At 39.7% G+C, this 25,473-nt stretch overlaps 1 protein-coding gene across 3 annotated transcripts in view; it reads left to right on the plus strand.

Moving 5' to 3' along the window:
• LOC149460351 (uncharacterized) overlaps positions 1-25,473 on the plus strand; it is a 52,218-nt gene that overhangs the window by 8,265 nt on the left and 18,480 nt on the right. For 2 of the 3 annotated variants that reach the window (XM_089679941.1, XM_089679942.1), the window contains exons 2-9: positions 14,498-14,521; positions 18,119-18,148; positions 21,554-21,586; positions 22,183-22,209; positions 22,513-22,545; positions 24,693-24,713; positions 24,838-24,858; positions 25,119-25,139. In XM_089679941.1, coding sequence (XP_089536067.1) covers positions 14,498-14,521; positions 18,119-18,148; positions 21,554-21,586; positions 22,183-22,209; positions 22,513-22,545; positions 24,693-24,713; positions 24,838-24,858; positions 25,119-25,139 — 210 coding nt within the window. The remainder of the gene's footprint in view (positions 1-14,497; positions 14,522-18,118; positions 18,149-21,553; positions 21,587-22,182; positions 22,210-22,512; positions 22,546-24,692; positions 24,714-24,837; positions 24,859-25,118; positions 25,140-25,473) is intronic. The other variant, XM_089679943.1, reaches the window with a different exon arrangement.

Raw genomic sequence — 25,473 nt, forward strand, 5'->3', positions numbered from 1 at the left:
CCTTAAAGACTACCACTCTGAAGAACAGAGGTTCATACAGGTGCTTTCCATCAGGTATTGAAAACACCTGTGGATGTCACCGAGCAGCAATCAAGCATAATAAGCACCAATTAGGCAGCTTTAAAATGACTGTGATACTCAGCTCCTTCTAGACATTTACTGGTGTGGTTACAAACATGGTGAAGGCAAGAGAATGGTCCAGGAAGACAAGAGAAGAGGTGATTTCTCTTCACAGGAAGGGCAATGGCTATAAGAAGATTGCAAAGATGTTAAACATACCAAGAGACACCTTAGGAAGCATCATTCGCAAATTCAAGGCAAAGGGCACTGTTGAAACGCTACCTGGTCGTGGCAGAAAGAAGATGCTGACTTCGACTGCTGTGCGCTACCTGAAGCGTAGAGTGGAGAGAAGTCCCCGTGTGACTGCTGAGGAACTGAGAAAAGATTTGTCAGATGTGGGTACAGAAGTTTCAGCCCAGACAATAAGACGCACACTGCGTAATGAAGGCCTCCGTGCCAGAACTCCCAGGCGTACCCCCTTGCTGTCTCCAAAGAATAAGAAGAGTCGACTGCAGTATGCCAAAAGCCATGTGGACAAACCACAAAAGTTGTGGGATAGTGTTCTGTGGACTGATGAAACAAAATTAGAACTGTTTGGGCCCATGGATCAACGCTATGTTTGGAGGAGGAAGAACAAGGCCTATGATGAAAAGAACACCTTGCCTACTGTGAAGCATGGTGGAGGGTCAATCATGCTTTGGGGCTGTTTTGCTTCTGCAGGTACAGGGAAGCTTCAGCGTGTGCAAGGTACCATGAATTCTCTTCAGTACCAGGAGATATTGGATGGAAACGTGATGCAGTCCGTCACACACCTGAGGCTTGGGAGACGTTGGACCTTTCAACAGGACAATGATCCCAAGCATACCTCCAAGTCCACTAGAGCATGGTTGCAGAGGAAAGGCTGGAACATTTTGGAGTGGCCATCGCAGTCACCAGACTTAAATCCGATTGAGAACCTCTGGTGGGACTTAAAGAAAGCAGTTGCAGTGCGCAAGCCTAAGAATGTGACTGAACTGGAGGCCTTTGCCCATGAAGAATGGGCGAAGATACCCGTAGATCGCTGCAAGACACTTGTGTCAAGCTATGCTTCACGTTTAAAAGCTGTTATAACTGTAAAAGGATGCTGTACTAAGTACTAAGATTGAATGTCACTTGGGGGTTGAATAAAACTGATAATGCTGTGAGCACAGAAAAGACATTTGTGGTTATTTCATTATAACTGTTATGTTATATTTGTCTGACCTACAAGTGCCTCTTTAATGTAAATGTAAGCAAGATGACTGAATGATCAAAAGCAATGTCAAACTGGCCAAAACACTCAATTTCAGTGGGGGTTGAATAATTTTGGTCACAACTGTATATCAGTCAGATATCAGGATGAATAACATTGTACTCCTCCCTCTTCTACCATTTGTAATGTTCTGCACTGTAATTAGGACAACATTATTTCATCCAACTATCTATTACCATCCAAAGCAATTATTGTGCATAATGCTTGGGAATTTGAATAGTTGATCATATTTTTGTTGAGCTACAATTTGCATTCAGCAACACAGAAAGTATTCTGTAATAGTAAGCAATGCACCGTTTATTGATGTACCTTATGCTTCAAGTAACCCCAACAAACCCCAACTATTACAGCAAATGACAAGGAAACAAAAATGTATTCCTAAAAATTAAAATATACTGTATCTTATGCCAAAACTATTTGTTTTGTAATTGGTTAAAGTATATGAAAACCAAAGAATAAAAATGTAACTTATTGCAGCTTACCAGTACTTAGATTTGGTGGCCACCTTTGTTTTCTTTTTGTTCAGCAAGTACAGAGAATACCTGCTGATCATACCAGAAATCCAGTGCACTGGTGACATCCTGTGCACTGAACTGAAATTCTAAAAAACAATTGTCCTCTGGGAGAGCCATTCTCCCAGAGGACACCATTTTTGGAGAAACGCAGTGCTTTCTGTGACATCACTTCATTCCAGCCGGAGGTCTGACCCCGCGGGAATTTTTAATATTCACACTGCCTTTATGCACCTTATCTATGTAAGTGCAACACTTTAATACATTTTTTGCTGGTTTATTGGGTTACACTATGAAGTTTTCTTCTTCTGTTTTAAACCTTTCCTTGCATGATGCGGAGAGCTGTCTGATGTGATGGATTTGTTCAAGTGAACCGGCAGTTGTCCATTCATCTCCTATTCATCTCCTTGATTTGGCTAACTAGGGTGTCAGTGTGGGATCTGAACACCATCTGCTTGTTTTATCTCTTGATTGGAGATCAAAGTGCCTGGTAAGAGGCTGATTTTATCTTTTGTGTCAAACATTTGTGGACACCTATGCACTTTCCATTGGAGGATTTCTTTAGCACACAGCACTGTGTTATTGGATTTTGGAACTTTAAATTATTTAATATATGAATGTGGACTTATGTCATTTAAATTAATTTATGCATATTTTATGTAGCAGCATTTATTTGATTGAATATTGTTTATGATTATTTAGTGTACAGCGCACTCATTTTTTATATAGAAAGTGTGTTATTGGCAGGATCACTAGGTGAAAATAAAGGGCAAGAGGCCTAAAAAAACAGAAAATTAATCAAATTTAAGCTCCCAGGCGGTATGATTATTTCAGATTTTTGGTGCTGAAAGCGGTACCATTATTTTGCATGGAAATATGTAGTTTTTTTATTGTAGGCTGTAATTTTTAGGAATAACTCACTGAAATCTGTCCGAACAAGAGTCTATTAAACATCCCGGGTATGATAAAATTTGAAACACGACATCATAAATTATAATGTAATAAATAATCATAAAAAATAATAATAAAATAATAATACATTTAATTCAATAATATAATCAAACCAAAAACACTGAAATTTGAAATAGAGCGCCAAGTTCGCACATTGCTGAGCAAAGTCGCAAAATCGTTTTCAGTGTCTGATGACGAATTTCCCCACAAATCATTATCACTCAATTCTGCAAGTGGTTCTGATTTACTATCGCTGTTCTCTAGCTGATCTAAACCCGCTTTTGACATAAAGGGACACTTTTTGGACGCCGTGGACGTTTCTCAGTTTCCAGGCAGAAAGAACAGACAAAATGCAGGCAGGGCACAGGACAAAGCACTAGGGACAATATGTATGTGAAATGGGTTGAAACAGCAATGTTTTACTATGTAAAATTTGTTTTGAAAAAAATGAAATTTTTTAAAATGTTCAAATTTCCCACCGCCGGCGGCGCCCGTACGTCCCAACGTCACAGGGACCGGAACACAGAAGCCGGATGCCGGCATCGGCCGGAGGAGATGGCCGGGGATGCTGCAGGGGACACATCGCGGGAGCGAAGGACAAGGTAAGCTCTGCAGGGACTCCCTATGCAGCGCCGTATGGTAAGCCCAAGTGTAGCTCGGGGTTACCGCTTTTGGTACTGACATTTTACCCCGAGCTACACTCGGGAATACCGCCAGGGAGGTTAAGGACTGGTAAGTTGAAATATATTACATTTTTGTTTTTGGATATTAACTAGGGCCTCACAATGGTTGCGCATTGTCAGTCTTCAAATGTCGTTATAAGCCTCCCATACCAAAGTTTTTTTGTTTACTGAAGATAATGAACTGGAGTTGATTTAGTAAAGGAGAAGAGACTATTCACTTAGCAAAGAGAATGTTCCCTTTTTTATGATTGGGTACTGAAAGTGAGCACAGGTTCACCTTATTTAGTAACATCCAATTGTAAAGTAAACAGTTTCTATTCCTTTATTAAATGACTCTTACCTTCTCTGCAAACTTAAATGACTTGAAACACCATGAAGCTAGAGACCCTGTGATGTTGACTTTAGGCCACATGAGGAACCTGGATAGAAGCATTTTTTCCTTTTTTAACATATTAATGTGGTCTAATGTAGTTTGGTGATACTGACATGCCCTGTCCATGTATGTAATACATACATTTCAGTAATAGGTGTGTGTTGAAAGATACAGCTATAATCATGACCTTGTTTAGCCAATATGACAGTACTGTACTCCTCCCTTTTTTTTTATTTATGATGACCAACAGCACATTAATTAGGAAGTTTTTTTAATGTCAAATACATTTTTATTGAAGTTTGTTAAACATCACTTGCAAACAGCCAAATTAGATAGAAATATAGTATTCCATAGTGCAAACTGAACAAGGGGCCCGAAAAGTCCCCATTACGTAATCCAGTACATGACATAGTTGCTGAAAAACTGGAAGCATTGATAACTTGACATAAAACATAAAGTGGTCACCATACATCAAAAAACTTCAACAACAACAAGTCATCTACACTGGAAAATAAGTCAATTTAGTCTAGTGGGCTGCTACTATAAATTACCAAGGGTACACATGAAAAATTCCGAAAGGTAGAAACAGAAAGCAATGAGGAATAGGAAAAAAAAAGTAGGAAAAATTAGAAGAGAGAAGAAGAGACCTAGGAGTCGCAGGAAGAAGAGATAACCTAAGCATTCAGCATGAGATGTAGTAATAGACACGTTCACGTAGGCTGTCCACAGTTCCCATGTCCTCTCAATTTGGCGTTGCTTATCGCAAACAATGCTAGCAACCCTTCCATGAACCATAATCCATGAGACCTTATGCTTCAATCTGCGCATTGAAACTGAGTGTTTTCCACGCTCCCGCAATTGTAGTTTTAGCTGCTGCTCTGTGCGTCCATAAGACACATAGAGCAATGGCTCACCCCACCCCCTGCTCTGTCCTCATTTGCTCTCTGGCTGTGATTGACAGCAGTGGGAGCCAATAGGCTCCTTCAGCTGTCTCAGCCAATGAGGAAGAAGAGTCCCCAGACAGCAGAGGCTTTCAAATACATCACTGGAATGGAGGGGGTTCAGGTAAGGATTGAGGGGGAGCTGGGGGGCTGCTGCACACAGAAGGTTTTTTACCTTCATGCATAGAATACATGAAGGTAAAGAACCTTGAGCCTGTCGGCTGCACACATAGGGTGGACTCAAAGGGTGGGCCTTACCACTGAGAGCCTGCATATATGCTTACCCAAACCAAAAGAGAACTGTGACAAAAGCGAGCACTGTGTGTACTCCCAGCACACTTATCAGTGACTAACAGAAAGCTCCTGTTCGCTACTTGCAATTGGGAGCTTTCCCTGATAATGTGACTGCTGTGACAGCCAATCAAAGCAGTCACATGATCACAAACCCTACCCCATCTAAAACCTCTTAAAATGTCCGGAGGCCCCGAGGCCAAAGAGTTAAAAGCAACCACTTATGTAAGCTGCTGGCTTTCAAAGAAAGCTCCAATGGGTAACATTAATATTGTGGGTCAGAAGGGCATTTTGCTGGATAGCATTAATATTGTGGGTCAGAAGGGTATTTTGCTGGATAGCATTAATATTGTGGGCCAGAAGTGCATTTTGCTGGGTAGCATTAATATTGTAGGCCAGAAAGGATTAAGCTAACATATTTCCCATATAAATATAAAAAGACTATACATTCCCTTTAACGTGCTCTTGTAGTAAGGAGAAGGCACTGTGCTGAGATACAGTAACTGCTATATTGCATACCTTCCAACTGTTCCTGATTTCGAGGGACTAACCCTGATTTGGAACAAAGTCCCTCTGTCCCTTTTTACTCCTCATTCCTCCTCATTCAGTCAGATCTATATAGTTGTATATGTAATGTACTATTTATCTTTCCAAAAGTGTTTCCCAGTGCTAAACCTTTCATCCAGCTTCTAAATTGTTGCATTTGTAAACTTCAACAGCCAATATAAAGGAATAGTAGTAGCACAAAAAAAAAAAAAACTTGTGAGTTTAACTCTTCTTTTTTTTTTGTATAATTCTCTTTTACATACATTTGCTAATAGGTGTCCCTCGTTCCCATCTCAAAAATTGGGAAGTATGATATTGTACAGTAGATGCATACACTGCCAGATTGTGTTGTTCTTGTTTGAGTCCTGAATTTTGAGACAAAGGAGGAGCGTGCTTACTCTTTCCATACCCTGGAAGAAATGTGTCAGGGATCTGCAGCAGCACTGTCAGGATTGTTATCAGAAGACGAAATGTACAGTCGTTATATGAGAAATGTACAGTGTGCCACCTAGTTGTCACAACACTTTAGAGCAAATGTTACTGTTGAGTGTTTATTATTTCTCTGAACTGGTTTTTTTTCCCTTCCTCTTCCCTGATTTACAAATCACTTAATTAATATACTAGCTTCAGGTGAGTGAAATAAACATTGAGCTGTCACAGCGGTTTTACAATCCTCTTCATTTCGGTGAAACGGTTTATTTAAAAGATCGATAAATAAACAGGGCAAGTATATCATCTTGTAAAATGTTGCTTTGATGCATTCCATAGGTATGTATCAGCATTAAATAATAAATGTGTGTTTGTCAATGTGTAGCTAAGACTGAGTAGTACAGTTTTATACTATGTTAGCCATTTGATCAATGTAGAACATTTGGAGTTTAAAGAAGTATAGGAATAAAAAAAAAAAAATACCCACCTCTATGCTGCAGTTGTCCCACATCGGCTCTAAGCCTGAGAACGAAGCAATCACATGACCACTGATCACCCAGCTCTCGGTTTGCTTCAGTCAGTCACCGCTCTCCACTCTGCCCCTCCAGTGCTCTCCAGTGCACCGGGCAGGAGACGAGTTGGGTGCAGCTGGCTTTGGCTCCCAGTTACAAGGAGACAATGCCAGTTGTAAATCAAGCAGCTGGGTGCATCCCAACAGTATGGCTGGGACCCTTCCAGAGAATGGATCAACTCTGTAACATCAGCTGACAGCGAACAATAGCCTGTTATATGCTGACTCTGGGTCACAGGAACGCAAGCAGTCCTGGGACCCAGAAGAGAAGTATGACTAAAAATGCTTTGGCCATACTTCTCTTTCAAAGTGATAATACAGCCATGTTTTTGTAAAATGAGATGTTGGTAGCAGAGCTTACCTGCACATTTTTTTTCTCCAATCCTCCAATGTTCCTCATGCTTTATGTGGATACCCCCTGTGCCTGCCATGACCTATGGGGTCTCACTGGAGTCTCCACTTTGTGCACGTTCCTGTTTCGAACTAAACTTTTAGGTGCAACCCCTTCCAGCACTGCACACATAGGCAGAGCAAAAGACACAAAAAAGGCAAATGTTGGGAGCCTCTGTCAATCACTGCTGTGGAGGAGGAGAGGCATGGCTTTGATTTTGTGTCTCCCTCTGCCCATGTGTGCAGTTCAGAACTGGAACAGCCAGAATCTGGAGCAGCTGTACATGGGAACTAATCAGATTCTACCTTCAGTTTCTTCAGTTAAACCTTGAAAATGAAAGATAGAAGTTGGTTGCCAATTCTGTCTTCTCCAATTTTGGAAAATTAGTGTCTATAGTACAGGTCAGGGGTATTTAACGCACAGGCCACTTTATAGAATACATGTAAAATTACCCCCTCTTCCGAGTACAAATCACCCCCCCCCCCCACAAGCCCATACCCCCCATAGTATGGATCCTCTTTAGCATCCCTAAATTTCCCCTCCCAGCCCACCCCCAAAGTACTGACCACACCAACACAAACCCCTCTGTATCAATACCCTCCCAGCACAGAACAACCCTACCCAACATAGACCCCCAATTATAGACTCCCCTCCTAGCATATACTGACTTTCCCAGCACAGACCCCTCAGTACAGATGAACCCCCCAACACAAGCTGCTCAGTACAAATTCTCCCTCAGCACAGACTGACCCCACAACACAGACTCCTCAGCACAGGCTGATACCCCAACACAGACCACTCAGTGTCCACCAGCAAAGACCCCTCAGTACAGATGGACCCCCCTCCCAGCACAAATGGCCCCCTTTAGCACTGATAGGACTCCCCAGTACAAACCTCTCAGTACAGACTTCCCCCCCAGCACTATCCGAACCCCTCCACCTTCCCAGCACAGACCCCTATCTTAAATGCCTCCTCCGAGTCCACCTCCTCAGTCCAGACCCCTCAGTACAGAGCATCCTCCAGTACAGACACCCCCTCATTCCCCTCCCTACCAGTAGACCCCTCAGTACAGAACCCCCTCCTCAAGTATAGACAACCCCAATTCCCCTCCTGTTCCCACTGTTTCACATACTTACCTACATTTTTGTGTAGAGATTGTGACGTTCATCTTCCCCTACCTCCTTATCCATTCACAAAATGCCTTGTATTTTGTGGATTGAATACAATATGTTTTCTGAATGTGCAAGTTGAAGAGTGAGTGAACTCCTATCATCACAGCAGCTCACCCGAAAGATCAAAGCTGACAGCGATAGGCAACATAAAACAACTATAAAAAGATTTTTATCATCCCCAACCAGCCTGTGGACTTACAATATAGTAAATCAAGAATAAGAGGTACCTAAGCTGGATGCAGAAAACATCAAAAAGTACTTTTTCCTGCAGTTCCACTTAAATAAAATACTTGTTTTCTTTTCTCAGTATTGCTGATCTCTTGCAGCTGCTTTGCATCCACTTCTTGTCTACATGCAATCCATCTACTGCTGTACGTCAATTTTCATGGCTGGCTTTCTGAGCGATAGTGCAGTCCCATGTGTGTTAGAACATCTGCTAATATTCTCCATTGGGAGAGGGTGTAACCTCATGACAACACAGAACAGTTGGGAGACAGTATTAGAGAGCTGTCACTCTATACACAAAGTACAGAAACACGGACCTTCATTTCAGGGTCACAAGGGATTTTTTTTTTTTTTTTTTTTAATGAAAGCAGCATATTTTAAAAGATTGATAATCACTTTTGAATTTACATCAACATGTAAAATATTATGAGATTTAGGTGATTCAGTTTAGATTGACTTTAAAGGCTCTAGTTAAAAAAGAAAAAAAAAAGCTGTATAAATTCATTTGCACAGCCGTCAAGAATAAAACCGATAATGTGTCTAATGTGTTTTTTTCCAATCATTGTCAATTCCATCCAGTGGCTATAGTGCTGTATTTTGCTGAAATACCTCAATCGGGAAATCTTTAGCCACTAGTTGGAGCTGATGAACAAAAGAAATAAACATATTAGTTACATTATGGGGATTTTTTGCGAAAACTGTGTGAATGTTCTGACATTAGCACAATGCTTTTTTTTATAAATAGACCCTTTAGTACACAGTATGTAAACCCAATCACTAAAATCCCATAGAAGCTTTATCATGGTAATGTCATGTTAACAGAAACTTTCAATATGTTAAAATCTTCAACATTCAATATATAATACCTGGTAGTCTTGCCAGTCCTTGTTTGGGCAGTTCCTGGTATTGGTTAACAACACTTTTTCTGTATCTCTCAATTGTGCTCCTGCGTTGTCTCCATTTTATATGGTATTTGGATATAGAAAAAAAGTGCCACACGTTACACAGAGAAATGAGAAATGCCACACAGCCACTGCTGGAGTGGATTGAAGACAAGTGGCTGCAAAGAGATTGCAACAAATCAGCAGAAACAAAGGCTGAAAATAGCAGAGGACAAGTATCTTATTTTTTTTAAATGGCAGTTGTTTATGATACGCTGTGTTTAATAAACTGAATGTTATTTGTCTCAGGTTTACTTCTACTTTAAATAATAATAATTGTTATGTATTTTTTTAAGAAAAACACTTTGATGTTGTGGGACACATTGGAGTCAGCTTTCACGTATCTTTCTTTTAAACTGTATTTTAAAGTCAGTCCCATGTGGGGAACTTGTCTCATTCTAAGACAATGGTCATTCATTTTATCATGCAGTAGTATTTTTTAAAGCATTGTTGCACTGATCCATTCCTCTATATACAGTACATCCAAAGTGCCTGCCAGATGGTGCAGCTGTGTGGATGAGAGGGGTGTCCAGCAAAAATCTGATGGTTCGGGGTGTGCCAGACCTCTGGGCTCCTGTATCCCCGATCAGTCATACAGGCGGATACTTCAATAGTTACACCCTGGGTGGGAAACGATGGCAAAGTGTATTTCCACTTTTGCAGCCAAATTAGGACAACACCTACTTTACATTTGTTACATATTCCCGTACACACAGCATACATTTAAAAAAATAAAGATAAAAAAATAAATTAAAAAAATATATAAATTTAAAAAAAATATATATATATATATATTTATATATATATATATACATATATATGTGTGTGTGGGTGTGGGTGTATATATATATATATATATATATGTATATATACAGTTGCAAGAAAAAGTATGTGAACCCCTTGGGATTACGTGGAGTTTTGCAGGAATTGGGCATAAAATGTGCTCTGAACGTCATCTAAATCACAAAAATAGAAGAACACAGTCTGCTGAACATAATACTACACAAACATTAGATGTTGCCATGGTTTAATTGCACATAACATGTAAACATTCACAGTGCAGGGAGGAAAAAGTATGTGAACCTTTGGACTTAATAACTGGTTGACCCTCCTTTGGCAGCAATAACCTCAACCAAACGTTTCCTGTAGTTGCAGATCAGACCTGCACAACGATCTGGAGTCATTTTGGACCACTCCTCTTCAAAACTGTTTCAGTGTAGCAATATTCTTGGGATGTCTGGTGTGAATCGCTCTCTTAAGGTCATGCCACAGCATTTCAATCGGGTTGAGGTCAGGACTCTGACTGGGCCACTCCAGAAGGAGTATTCTGTGCTGTTGCAGCCATTGTTTTGTTGAATTACTTGTATGCTTTGGGTCATTGTCCTGTTGCATCACCCATCCTCTGCAGAGCTTCAGTTGGTGGACAGATGGTCGTACGTTTTCCTGCAAAATGTCTTGATAAACTCTGGAATTCATTTTCCCATCAATGACAACAATCCGTCCAGGCCCTGAGGCAGCAAAGCAGCCCCAAACCATGATGCTCCCTCCGCCATGTTTCACAGTGGGGATGAGGTTTTGATGTTGGTGTGCTGTGCCTTTTTTTCTCCACACATAGTGTTGTGTGTTCTTCCCAAACAACTCAATCTTGGTTTCATCTGTCCACAGTATATTTTGCCAGTAGTGCTGTGCAACATCCAGGTGCTCTTTTGCAAACTTCAAACGTGCTGCAATATTCTTTTTGGACAGCAATGGCTTCCTCGGTGGTGTCCTCCCATTTACTCCATTCTTGTTTAATGTTTTCCTTATTGTAGATGTGTCAACAAAAATGTTAGCATGTGCCAGAGATTTCTGTAGGTCTTTAGCTGACACTCTGGGATTCTTCTTTACCTCATGTAGCATTCTGCGCTGTGCTCTTGCAGTCATTTTTACAGGACGACCACGCCTAGGGAGAGTAGCAACAGTGCTAAACTTTCTCCATTTGTAGATAGTCTGTCTTACCGTGGACACATGAACATCAAGGCTTTTGGAGATACTTTTGTAACCCTTTCCAGCTTCATGCAAGTCAACAATTCTTGATCGTAGGTCTTCTGAGAGCTCTTTTCTGCGAGGTGTGGTTCACATCAGACAGTGCTTCTTCAAACCAGTAAACCCAAAACGGGTGTATGTTTTTTAAGGGCAGGACAGCTGTCAGCAACACATCCAATATCATCACACTGATTGGAGTCAAGCTTGGCTCACTCCTGGCTCCAATTAGCTCTGGGAGAAGTCATTAAGCTAGGGCCTCACATACTTTTTCCTCCCTGCACTGTGAATGTTTACATGTTATGTGCAATTAAACCATGGCAACATCTAATGTTTGTGTAGTATTATGTTCAGCAGACTGTGTTCTTCTATTGTTGTGACTTAGATGACGTTCAGAGCACATTTTATGCCCAATTCATGCAAAACTCCACGTAATCCCAAGGGGTTCACATACTTTTTCTTGCAACTGTATATATATGTTTATCTATCTCTCTCTCTATATATATATACCTTGTCATCTCCTCTTATGCCCTCCAGCTCCCTTGTTGCCTCCTCCCATGCTCGCCTCCAGGAATTCTCCAGAACCCCTCCCATCCTCTGGAACTCCCAACCCCAGTACATCTGTTCGCCCCCCACCCTATCCGCCTTTAGGTGATCTTTGAAAACTCACTTATTCAGGGAAGCCTACCCCACCTCCACCTAAGAACTGTACTTGAGTCACCTCCATCAGGTCATTCCCTGCAGCTGTCAGCTTCTGTACCATCTCCCCCTTCCTTTATATTGTAAGCTCCATGAGCAGGGCCCTCCTATTCCTTCTGTAATGAGTATTCTAATTGTACTGTCCCCCTGTATATTGTAAAGCACTGTGCAAACTATTGGTTCTGTATAAATCCTGTATAATTATTTATATATATATATATATACTGTAATTTTCGCTCCATAAGACACATTTTCCCCTCCACCCCAAAAATGGGGGAAAATGTCTGTGCGTCTTATGGAGCGAATATGGAGCGCCCGGCCTGGTATTCCCACCGCCGTGTTAGAATACTGGGCAGGCCGCTCATCTCTTCTGTGCAGCAGAACCTGCTCCTCGGTCCTACCTGTTCCTCGATACAGAGATGTCCCCCTCCCCTCACCCTGTACAGCCATTCATTGGGAAGATGAGTGTGCTGCTGTTTCTCTTCCCCCAGCTCTTATGCAGCTGAGAACAGAGAGTATGTAATCACTTATAAAGAGGTATTTATAACAGTTTTAATGTGTTGCTGTTCATTTCTATTTTAAACTGAATGGATTGTTTTACAAGATGAGAGTTTACAATCACTTTAACCTTTAAATGTATCAAAAAGTCCTTCAAGTGAAATGGACGTTTGTACACATCCTCTGTACACATCAGTGACTGTCCCAACAGGAAAGGAGGAATTGGAGTACATACCTCAATACTAACCAGGCAGCACTACTATGGGGCTTATTTACTAAAACTGGCGTGTACAAAATCTGGTGCAGCTCTGCACAGAAACCAATCATCTTCCAGGTTTTGTTGCCAAAGCCTAACTGAACAATCTCAAGTTAGAAGCTGATTGGCTACCATGCACAGGTGCACCAGGTCTTGTACTCTACAGTTTTAGCAAATCAACCGCTATATATACAGAATATATATTATATCTTATACAACTTTTATATAACTAAAACATTTGTTGCATGAATGTCTGAATCATTTGTGCAAGCTGAGCAAAATGTCACTATAATTTTCATAAGGGATTAAAGTGTTACGAAAGTCTGACATTTTTTTCAATTAGCATAACAAAAATGTTATATTCACTGGCTCTGTGCAGTGGTATTGCATAGACCGACCCTGATCCTCTTCTTCTCGAGTCCCCCGCCAGCGATCTTGGCTCCCCCTCTTCTTTGTGTGTCTCCATAGCAAGTTGTTTGCTATAGGGACACACACACTCCCGACTTGTGTGTTTATGGAGCCACGCTCCATAGACACACAGCAGGACTTAGCCCCACCCCCCCACTTCCTCTTAAATATATTTGATTGACAGTAGCAAGAGCCAATGGCTCCTGTTGCTGTTGGAGTCCCTTTGTGAAGAGGAAGAGAGGGGAGAAGAGATGCAGTCATGCACAGATCTCTTTTCTGCTCTCTTCCCCTTCACAGGAAGGGGGAGCACAGACAAATAGAAAACATGTTTTACTTTAATGCAAGCAATGCATTAAGAAAAAAAATGTTTTTAGGTTTATTATCACTTTAATTCTTGGATCATTCATCTTGTGGCCATTATAGTTTTCACACTGAGGTATTTCAGAAAACTATATCACATTTTGGCCATTAGATGGATGACAAGACGACAACACAAGCATTTTTTTTCGCTCAAATTGAGCTTTCTTTTGGTGGCATTTGATCACCTGTACATTTTATATTTTTTGCGCTATAAACAAAAAAAAGGCCGATAATTTTGAAAAAAATTTTTTTTTACTTTTTGCTATAAAACATATCCAGTAAAAAATGTTAAAAATCTAATTTTGTCATAAATTTAGGCCAAAATGTATTCTTCCACATGTCTTTGCTAAAAGAAAAATCCCAATACATGTAAATTAATTGGTTTATGTGAAAGTTATAGCATCTACAAATGACGGTATATATACTGGAATGTTTATTTTTTTATACTAGTAATGGCGGCGATCAGTGACTTATAGCGGGACTGCATGACTGTGGTGGGTATTCTGACACTGGAGAGACATACTGCTGTGTATTTATCTTCTGTCCAGAGAAATACACAGCAGCATGTTATTGCTGGCAGCAGAGAGACCTGTGTTGTTTACACACAGGTCTCTCCCCTGTCAGTGATACTCGGCGATCGCCAGGTGCCGGCAGGGATATATACGTGATTTGCACAGCCCTGCCACCCTGTAGCAGTAGTTCTGCTACAGGGTGTCCGGGAAGCGGTTAATCTGTTACAAAAATTATTGTGACATTTCGTTCAGTTTCTTGGTATTCTTCTGACATTTGAGCAACAATTATTTTTCATAAATAGACCCCTTATTGTTTTAACTTGTAATTGTTCTGTTGTAATTGTATGTATTTCTTTATTTTGCAGATATTTCTGCTCAGATCATACCAAGTAAGAATACCTATAATGTAGTTTCTATAATATTTGATTTTACTACTTGTGCTCACGAATGTGTCTGAAAGAGAGCTCCATTCATCCAGAGAGATAGATGAAACCTTTCACAAGGGCATTAAAAAGACCCTGTCATAAAAAAAAAGTAAAATGAGCAGGCACACTTGCAAAGGAAGATGCTGCATTCTTTCCTAGTTCCGCAACCTGTGCTGCCACAACACTACTCCATAGAAGACCATGATAATCCTTACGCTTACACTTCTGGGAGTGTCAATATCCTTGGTTCCCAAAGTGCTCATCGGATCCTTCCACCAACCAACACCTCAAACAGGACACAGTAGTCAAGTGTTGGTCAGCGAGAGGAACTAGTGAGAGCCGCAGAGTGTATGAACAAAAAATGTACATCTTAAAATGTTACTAAACCCAGGACCCTGCATTCAATATATCCGGTCTCCCACAGTACACAGAACATGGAAATGCAATTATTTTAGCAGTCATAAATAGAGATGAGCGAATCGAACCTGGCGAAGTGGAATTAGTTTCGAATATCAGGAAAAATTCGATTCGCATCGAATCCGAATTTTAGCAAACTTCGGGTGCACGAATCGAATTTTTCCCGATCAGCCGGCAAAAGTGTCACTGCAGAGAGCTCCGCTATTTCTGACAGTTCTGACAGTTCATTTACAGCGGTTGAAACATTGTATCTATTTGTTTCCATTTAGGATACAGATGTTTTTATTCGGAAATAAATAGATACAATGTTTCAACCGCTGTAAATGTGAAGGAACTGTCAGAGAACTGTCAGAAATAGCGGAGCTCTCTGCAGATACACTTTTTGCTGTACTGGAATACTTCTTCTTTTCATTCTTCTTCTTCTTTTCATTCTTCTTTTCATTCTTCTTCTTCTTCTTTTCATTCTTCTTCTTTTCATTCTTCTTTTCATTCTTCTTCTTCTTTTCATTCTTCTTCTTTTCATTCTTCTTCTTCTTCTTTTCATTCTTCTTTTCATTCTTCTTCTTCTTCTTTTCATTCTTCTTTTCATTCTTCTTCTTCTTCTTTTCATTCTTCTTTTCATTCTTCTTCTTCTTCTTCTTTTCATTCTTTTTCTTCTTCTTTTCATTCTTCTTCTTTTCATTCTTCTTTTCATTCTTGTTCTTCTTCTTTTCATTCTTCTTCTTCTTCTTTTCATTCTTCTTTTCATTCTTCTTCTTCTTCTTTTCATTCTTCTTCTTCTTCTTTTCATTCTTCTTTTCATTCTTCTTCTTCTTCTTCTTTTCATTCTTCTTCTTCTTCTTTTCATTCTTCTTCTTTTCATTCTTCTTTTCATTCTTCTTCTTCTTCTTTTCATTCTTCTTCTTTTTCTTTTCATTCTTCTTTTCATTCTTCTTCTTCTTCTTTTCATTCTTCTTTTCATTCTTCTCATTCTTCTTTTCATTCTTCTTTTCATTCTTCTTCTCATTCTTCTTTTCATTCTTCTTCTTCTTTTCATTCTTCTTTTCATTCTTCTCATTCTTCTTTTCATTCTTCTTTTCATTCTTTTTCTCATTCTTCTTTTCATTCTTCTTCTTCTTCTTTTCATTCTTCTTCTTCTTCTTTTCATTCTTCTTTTCATTCTTCTTCTTCTTCTTCTTCTTCTTTTCATTCTTCTTCTTCTTCTTTTCATTCTTCTTTTCATTCTTCTTCTTCTTCTTTTCATTCTTCTTCTTCTTCTTTTCATTCTTCTTTTCATTCTTCTTCTTCTTCTTTTCATTCTTCTTCTTCTTTTCGTTCTTCTTTTCATTCTTCTTCTTCTTCTTTTCATTCTTCTTCTTCTTCTTTTCATTCTTCTTTTCATTCTTCTTCTTCTTCTTTTCATTCTTCTTCTTCTTCTTTTCATTCTTCTTTTCATTCTTCTCATTCTTCTTTTCATTCTTCTTTTCATTCTTCTTCTTCTTCTTCTTTTCATTCTTCTTTTCATTCTTCTCATTCTTCTTTTCATTCTTCTTTTCATTCTTCTTCTCATTCTTCTTTTCATTCTTCTTCTTCTTCTTTTCATTCTTCTTCTTCTTTTCATTCTTATTCTTCTTCTTTTCATTCTTCTTTTCATTCTTCTTCTTCTTTTCATTCTTCTTCTTCTTCTTTTCATTCTTCTTTTCATTCTTCTTCTTCTTCTTTTCATTCTACTTCTTTTCATTCTTCTTCTTCTTCTTTTCATTCTTCTTTTCATTCCTCTTCTTCTTCTTCGTCGTGCCCCGTGACTGCCCAAATGAGTGAAGTGTGCGGTGATTCTAAGATCGACGGCACTCATCTGCATGTCATACTGACTGACAGTATTATTTCTCTTCCCCAGCAGACTCCAAGGGCATTTAAATTAAAGGTACAGTGTTCTGCACTAATATAAAGGCTCTCTGAAGCCTAGAAACCCTTTTAATAAGTTAAATTCGCGGCGAATAAATTTGCATCGAATCGAATTTCTCCCGCAAATTCGGCGAATCAGCCGAATCGAATTTTTGAATAATTCGCTCATCTCTAGTCATAAACTGCTAAATACGTTTTCTCATCAGCAGTTAGAGCAGTCTTGTGACTTCTATCAGTGTCCAGCAGAGTACATGTTAAAGCTTGAAGGTGGAGTTTTCATTTTGCTCTAGGAGGATGCAGAACCCCTGACCTCTGTCTGGACAGTGCTGATTGGCCCTGTGATGATCACATGCACTCTCCCAAGAAAAAAAAAACCTCTCTAGCACTACACACCAAACTGAGCATGAGCAGAGTGACTACACTCAATATGTCTTATCAGGAGATAAGAGGGGGGCACTGGAAGAAGGGAGGATCAGAGAAGACAGTATCAAACAGCGGTTTTACATAATGCAGAGGATTAACCCCTTAAGTTCCACAGTGAGAATAACAAGCATGCTTTACTGCATACACAGATTGATTTTACTGTTGTGGGCTTAGTAACACTTTATTTATGCCTGCTTTCTAGGGAATTACTGGTGCACAGGAAGGCTTCTGTGTGCCATGAAGCAAAGTGTGCTATGATTAGGGCCCATGCATACAAAAACTGAAACCAAGACTGAGGCTAGGTTCACATACATGCAGGTCAGGAATCCATGCATAATTGCCTGCGTTCCTGATCTGCACAAAAACGTGCTCCTCTTTAGTAAATAACAGGGTGCCACTCATTCTTAAAGGCACCTCCACGCATCAGCAAAATTCCCCTGTTGTCACAATGCTCCATGCAACGCATTTTTAAAAAAGATGCGGGGACTTCTTTCCTTGCATTTCTCATGGGTATAGCTGCCTATTTAAATGAATAAGTTGCTGTTTTCACGATGTGCACGCATGAACCTAGACTTAGAGCTGCGGGGAACCAAGGCGATTGGCGCTTTCAGAGGTGTTTGTTTCCCAGCGGGTTTCAATGGAGCATGTTATCTTGAATAGAGCAGAGTTGTGGCAGTGCAGGCTGCGTGAAGGTAAGTGGTCAGTCTTTTCCTTGGTTGGTATTATCTATCTATCTATCTATCTATCTATCTATCTATTTATTTTGTTTATGCTTCATCTTTTTTAACATTTTCCCACAGTATCATTAACGTGTTAATATGATCTGTCATCCCACAGCTACAACAAGCACAACTACTGAAACAACAGGTCAGTAAACACTGTAATCTCTAAAACATATCTGCATCTATCTAAAGTAACTGTTTACCTATCTATCTATCTATCTATCTATCTATCTATCTTACGTAGCGCTACTCCCGCCACTGGTTATGATGAGTCCTCTGTTCTCACCTTGACCTTGATAAAGACCTCAGTACCACTGACTCCTCTGGTATGCACAACAATAGGTAGAGATGAACAGCTTTTGTTAATACCTTGGAGTCTCCCTGAAATTACACCTGAGACCTTGTGGTAAACTAACAAAGTATATTGTTAAATAATGTTCAGACAAGCAAAATACAACAGTGAGGGTCTCTTTTCAGAATATGATATATTAGGATGTTACTTGATATGGTTAGAGTGCTACCTTAAGTTCATATCAAACCAGCATAAACCATAGCTCTTCTCACTAAATGAACAGCATAAGGTAACAATAGACTGGTGCCAATGCAGATCAGGGCTACGTTGCCTATGGGCACTTGGGTTGAGAGAGCTAAGCCCAGGCCTTCTTGAAAGAACTAATCGATTAATAGTCCATTTAACAGCTCCTAAATACTTGTAGAATCAAGCTTCCTTGTTCACATGGGGGGGGTCCCCTTTAAGTTGGTATTGGATCTCAGGTGGCTTCCAACAACTCTCTGAAAAGTGGTGGATTTTGGTGAACCTAATGGAACGCTGTGTAGCAGCAGCAGTGGTCAGCTGGACTGGGTTTGGCACTCTGGTTCCTCTGGCGGCAACAGCGATAGACCTCAGTGCAAAGATTTTCTGTAGCAGGAAACCACTTTGTCTCTGTCTCAGTCCAGTAGCCTGCAGCTGATCTCTCCACTCTACAGGACGTGTAGGTCCCGAAGCCAGTGCAGAACAAAGTAATCCAGACTCCCCGGCTCTCTCTCTCTAATACATTGTGACGGGAGTCACTTTGGGTGGGGGGCCCATAGAACACAGCTCACTTTGGAGAAGTGAGGAGACCCCATCTCAGCTCCCCATATCCCTCTTATGTGTAAGTCACCCTATGCCTATTAGGGGTGCAGGTTGAAATGTCCTGATATTTTGTAGACATACATAGGTGGGGGTTGTTCATTGTTTAATGCCATGTGGTTGTATCCCATTGTTCTATTGTGTGTCTTACTTGGGAGAAAACTATTATGGGACCTATGTGTTTGTGTATTGGCTTGGTGGGGGGTGTTTCCAGCAGCCCTTCCCCCTGATGGGACTTCCTGTTGATGTGTTTCTTGTTACTGGGTGTGTATTGCCCCACCCTGTGTCTATATCTTGTCTCTGTGTTAAAATAAAGGAGTCTATTTCCTGGTTTCCTTCAAGTCTGGTGGTCTCTAGTCTTGTAGGGTCAGCGGTGGGGTCTGTGCTTGGTGTTCGGACAGGGAAGCGGGAGTCTAACGGAAATACCCTACTGCAGTTGGGGTTCGGTTCCGTTACACACATGACCTTCCTTTTTTCTCACTCCGGAAGTTCACCATAATAATGCATTGTAAAGCCTGAACATTCTAATAACAGTGGTTCTGGTTACACTTATGAAACAAGAGGTCATTAAACTGAAGTTACCAAATTTTCAAAATTTAAATCTGAGAGAACCCTACTTAACACACCCACAAAGCCATGCCCAATTTGTTAAACTGGCAAAAAGATGGCCAGATGTGAAATATTGAGGTGTAGGGTGCACCAAAAATTGTAGGTGCAGCCAAATTGCTGTTACAGTGGGCAGAGCTTAAATGGTTAAATGGTAAATTAAACCTGAGCCTATGCTGATATGGGTCAAGAATGTGTAAAACATAGACATTCAGAGATCAGGATTAAGTAATGCAGTGTTCAGGAGTCAAGATCAGGTTACGCACTAAGTTCAAAGATCAGAATGAAGTAGCACACAGAGTTCAAGGGTTAGCATTAAGTAACGCACAGGGTCAGGATTAAGCAAGACAAAGAACAGACAGGCAGAAGTACACAGAAGGGCAGCACATGGCAAAAAACAACAAACAAAAATTCCCAGCTCACATACCAGCCAGCCTGCAACAAACCGAATGACCCTGTCGAACAAGTCGCCTTAAAACCATATGTTTAGTTTTGCACACATTTGCAAATATATGCATAAGCTGCAGAGCCCACTTCACTGCACCCCAGTATATCTGCAGCCCTAACGCTATACATTTTGAGAGTCTCCAAAGTTGGAATACATATATAAATGCATAGATTAAGGGCAGGTATGCCTGGAGGGAGCCCACCCCTCCTTGAAGGCGTAGGAACGCACTGGACACACAAAAATAGCACAATGGTAGGGAAGGCATACAGTGCTTCCCCTCACTAATTTACCAACAGTACAGACAAATAGTAACCACCCCAATCTATAACTGGTCTTTGCAGCAAGGAGCACATGGAAGAGAAATGCATGTCAAAAAACAACAAACAAAAATCCCCCAACTCACTTACCAGCCAGTCTGCAACAAATTGAATTACTCTGCCGAAGTTAAGTTAAAACAAGGGGTTTAGTTTGGACACATTTGCAAATATATGCATAAGCTGCAGAAGCCACTTTATGGCATCCCAGTATATCTGGGGTGCTGTGAAGAGGCCTCTGCAGCTTACACATATATTTGCAAATGTGTGCAAAGTAAATCCTTTGTTTTAATGTGAACTGTTAGGGTAATTTGGTTTGTTGCAGGCTGGCTGGTAAGTGAGCTGAGAATTTTTGTTTGTTGTTTTAAGTATCGCACAGAGTTCTAAGGTCAGGAGTAGTAACAGTGTCCAGGATAAGTAATGCATAAAGTCCAAGGTTCAGGATGAAGTAACACACAGAGTTTTGGGGGTCAGGATTAAGTAACACAGAGTTCAGGGGTCATGATTTCATAACACATAGAGTTCAGGGCTCAGGATTAGGTAACACACAGAATAAAGGGGTCAGGATTAAGTAACACATAGAGTTCAGGGGTCATGATTTCATAACACATAGAGTTCAGGGCTCAGGATTAGGTAACACACAGAATAAAGGGGTCAGGATTAACTAACGGATAGAGTTCAGGGGTCATGATTTCATAACACACAGAGTTTAGGGCTCAGGATTAGGTAACACATAGAATAAAGGGGTCAAGATTAAGTAACATAGAGTTCAGGGGTCATGATTTCATAACACATAGAGTTCAGGGCTCAGGATTATGTAACACACAGAACAAAGGGGTCAGCATTAAGTAACACACAGAGTTCATGGCACAGGATTAGGTAACTCACAAAGTTCACAGGTCAGAATTAAGTAGTGCACAGAGCTCAGGGGCCAGGATCTATCTGATCGATCTATCTATCTATCTATCTATCTATCCACCTTTTTAAGCATCTTCTTAGCATTTTTTAAGCAGTATCATCAATTGCCATGTTTGATTTATTATCCCACAGTTACAACAATCTCATCCACTTCTGAAACAACAGGTCAGTATCTACAGAATCTGATCTATCTATCTATCTATCTATCTATCTATCTATCTATCTATCTTAATTTTTACATAGTATCATTTACTTTTACATCTGATTTATCAGTACTTTTATATCCCACAAGTACAATAACCCCAATTACTTGTTGGTGAACAGAATGGGGATTATTTACTAAAGCTGGAGAGTGCAAAATCAGGCTCACTTCTGCATAGCAACCAATCAGCTTCCAGGTTTTATTGCCAAAGCTTAATTGAACAAGCTGAGGTTAGAAGCTGATTGGTTTCTATGTAGAAATGAGCCTGATTTTGCACTCTCAAATTAAACCTCACAGATCGAGTGATCTATCTATCTAACTTTTTTTTCTGCATTTTCTGAACATTTTTACACAATATCACTGATTTCTTTATCCGATTTCTAATCCTATACTTACAACAAATCTAACTACTTCTGAAACACCAGGTCAGTAAGCACAGTGATCTATAAAACATTGCATCTATCTGCTATTATTTATCTCTCTGTCTGCTTTTTCTGCATCATATTAACATTTTTTTACATAGAATAATTTACTTCTATATCTGATTTATAACCCACAGTTACGAGTCCAACTACTTCTGCAACAAGTAAGTAAACACAGTGGGGATGATTTGCTAAAACTGGAGAGTGTTAAATCTGGTGCAGCTGTGTATGGTAGCCAATCAGCTTTTAACTTCAGCTTTGACAATAAAATCTGGAAGCTGATTGGTTTCTATGCAGAGTTTCACCAGATGTTACACTCTCCAGTTTTAGTAAATCAACCCCAGAGATCTGATCTTTTCTTTTTCTTTCTCTGTCTGCCTGTCTATCTATTCATCTCTTTTCTCTGCATCGTCTTAACACTTTCAAGCAGTATCATTGATTTCTACATGATATTTGTTATACCACAGTTACAACAAGCCCAGCTACTTCTGAAACAACAGGTCAGTATATGCAGTCATCAACTATATAGTTTTGTATCTATATATATATAGAAAGAGAGAGAGAGTTTAAGGTCATTTTTAAAAAGCTTGTGCAGGATATAGTATTCAATATAAACTCTTGCTGGTTGCACAGCCCAGAGGTTATGAGACCTTACCTAGGAAATAGCCAATTGTTTCTTAAATAGAATGGCTAAAGCTGAGATTTGTCCCTGGTGGTACTTAAGGCCAGATGTTGATATGGACAAGAGGAAAAACAAAATATGTCACCTGGAATATTTCTTAGGATGAAATTTTGTGGTTTCACAGATCACAAAATAGACTTTTCAGGTGTGGTAGACTGCCCAAGAAGTCAACTTTCCATCTAGGAATGAGCCAAACATACCTTGGTTCAGTTTGAGGCAGGTTTGGCAAACATGACTGAAGTTTGGTTTCCAAATCCAAACCCCATTGAAGTTAATGGGAGTTGAATGTTAACCTCTTCACACAGGCGCTTCCTGGCCCTTTAAGGGGTTTCAGACGCCAGGAGGTGGGGCGGGGATTTAGAGTCATGTGGCCACCGTGATTTGCTGTCACATCAGTCACATGATTGGAAAAAGTCCCAATTGCAAGGGGAAATCGAGACCTTTCTGCGAGACACCGACATATGTACTGGGAGTGCGCAGGGCGCTGGATGACATGACTGATGGTGGAGTTTAATTTATTTATTTATTTTTTTATTATTATTATAGGACTTGTCAAAAATGTAGTGTGTTTTAATTTACTTTTCTTTTTTTGTGATTGAGTAGGGGTACTGTGTACCCCTTATTCATTCACATAGAGGGAAGGACAATAACTAGGGATCTACCATATTTTTAATGTCCTCATCAACAAGGTACCCCCACCAGGTTCAGGGATGTGGCCTTGTAATGGCTCCATCCCCTAAGGGTCTGATGTGGATTTCTAGGGGAGGCACCACTCTTTTTTTCTTGATTTTTAAGTGGGGTTCCCCTTTGAAATTGATATGGTATAGAATTTGAGGTGGACCGCATGTCAGTTTTTAAATTCATACCAGACTTTAAGGGCCTGTCTACCCTATTTAACACCCTCTCAGGACCTAATTTTAATTAAGCTAAATCAAAGCAGCTAAATTCAACCCATAAATCCAAACTCCTCCAGTAACTCCATATGAACTACAAACTCATTTGGCCCACTACTCTAACCTATTGGGTATACATACCACTCCCTATTTACATACATACCTATCTCTTAGACTCATTATATAAAGCAAACTATCCATCCCTTTTCAAGGAATTCTCAGACCTTCTAACTGCCTGACATACCCTCTCAATATTGTGGTTTGGCAGAATACATATCATTAAAATTAATTACCTTCCAAGGCTGAGATTGGCTTCTGAAGTCTTATACCACCGCAAACTGACTTGTGAAATTAGTGTCTGAAACCTGAGGAAGTATTACACTGTGGTCTATATAGTGCCTCTAGCATCTCTACACACAGATAACCTATATGCACCAGAATATCATACGGAGCACACCAATTTCCTTCTACAATGTAATAACTGGATTCCTCTGAAACGTAGACCCCCCCCCCCATACCAGATCCCACTCTAAAACAATCCCTGAAGCAATGTAGTTATTGGGAACTTGAACAAATAGTCCAGGAACGTTATATTATCCCATATACCACTATTAGGTATCCTCCACAACCCCTCACTAATTCCTGCTTAAAATAATTCCCTGACCTTCTGATGGTTCATGAGGGGCATAACATATGTTTAAAGTCTTCTAAAGATGAATGATATTAAATTCTTCCAGTACCTTAAGGAGCACTGGAAGATTCCCCAAATGAAAATCTTCCAATATCTTTAGAATACATTTTATATTAGCACCCTCATCAAGATATGCACCAGCCACCCAATACATTTATCCCCATTCAAAGATCGCTGTTTAAACACTCCACACTCTGAGGGACTAATATCTTTTTTGGACAAATCTCACAATCTTTGAAAAGCCTTACTAAACTCTCTAGCCTTACTTTGGAGATGGAATTTACATGTGTGTGTGCGTTTGTGTGTGTTTATGCTTGTGAGTTTTATACATTTTTACAATACTTATTTATCAAAGCATTTATTTATTTAATTATTCCACAGCAACTACAAACAATGTAACAGGTTAGTACAGTTTTTTCATCTTTTTTTTTAAATACATGTAATATGGTAATCTTTTCTTTTATACACTTGTATATGTGTGTAGTACTCATTTGTGAATTATTTTATTTATTCAAATATTCCTCAGCAACCACAATGAATGTAACAGGTTAGTAAATATTTTTATTCTTTTTTTAAACTGCATGTAATATGGTAATTTTATTTATTATATTATGTATTTCTGAAGTACTTATTTATGAATTAATTTATTTATTCAACTATTCCTCAGCAGCTACAATGAATGCAATAGATTAGTAAATTTTAGATCTTGTTTAAAATGTGCCCATTTAATATCTAAGCTTTTGTTGTCATATTTAACTGTGTGTGGACTTATTATTTCAATAATTATTTCATTCAATTATTTAACAGGGACTACAATGAATGTAACAGGTTTGTGAAATTTAATCGTCATAAATATCTATATAATATACTGGCTGGACTTCTGGGCAGGACAACATGCACTAGTGTTTACCTCTATAGAGTTTCTGTTCTAAAACCCGCATATACTTTAATTTTTCCACAGTCCAGCATCCCAGTCCTGCATCCTTGGTGTGGGGAGGGTACTTCTGGCAATGTCCATGTCCTATCCTGTCCCTTACATGGACACTGTCGATTTGCTTGGCTAGCATTCAATAGTCCTGTAGTGAATACAGTGTAGGTTTGATGATGTCAACCCCATGGATGGCAACAAAACAAACAAAGCTCTTTAAGCTAACTGATCACC

Source organism: Staurois parvus, unplaced genomic scaffold (genome assembly GCF_062004578.1).
Source record: "Staurois parvus isolate SC_StPar_1 unplaced genomic scaffold, SC_StPar_1.0 ptg000232l, whole genome shotgun sequence".
NCBI classification, from domain to species: Eukaryota; Metazoa; Chordata; class Amphibia; order Anura; family Ranidae; genus Staurois; species Staurois parvus.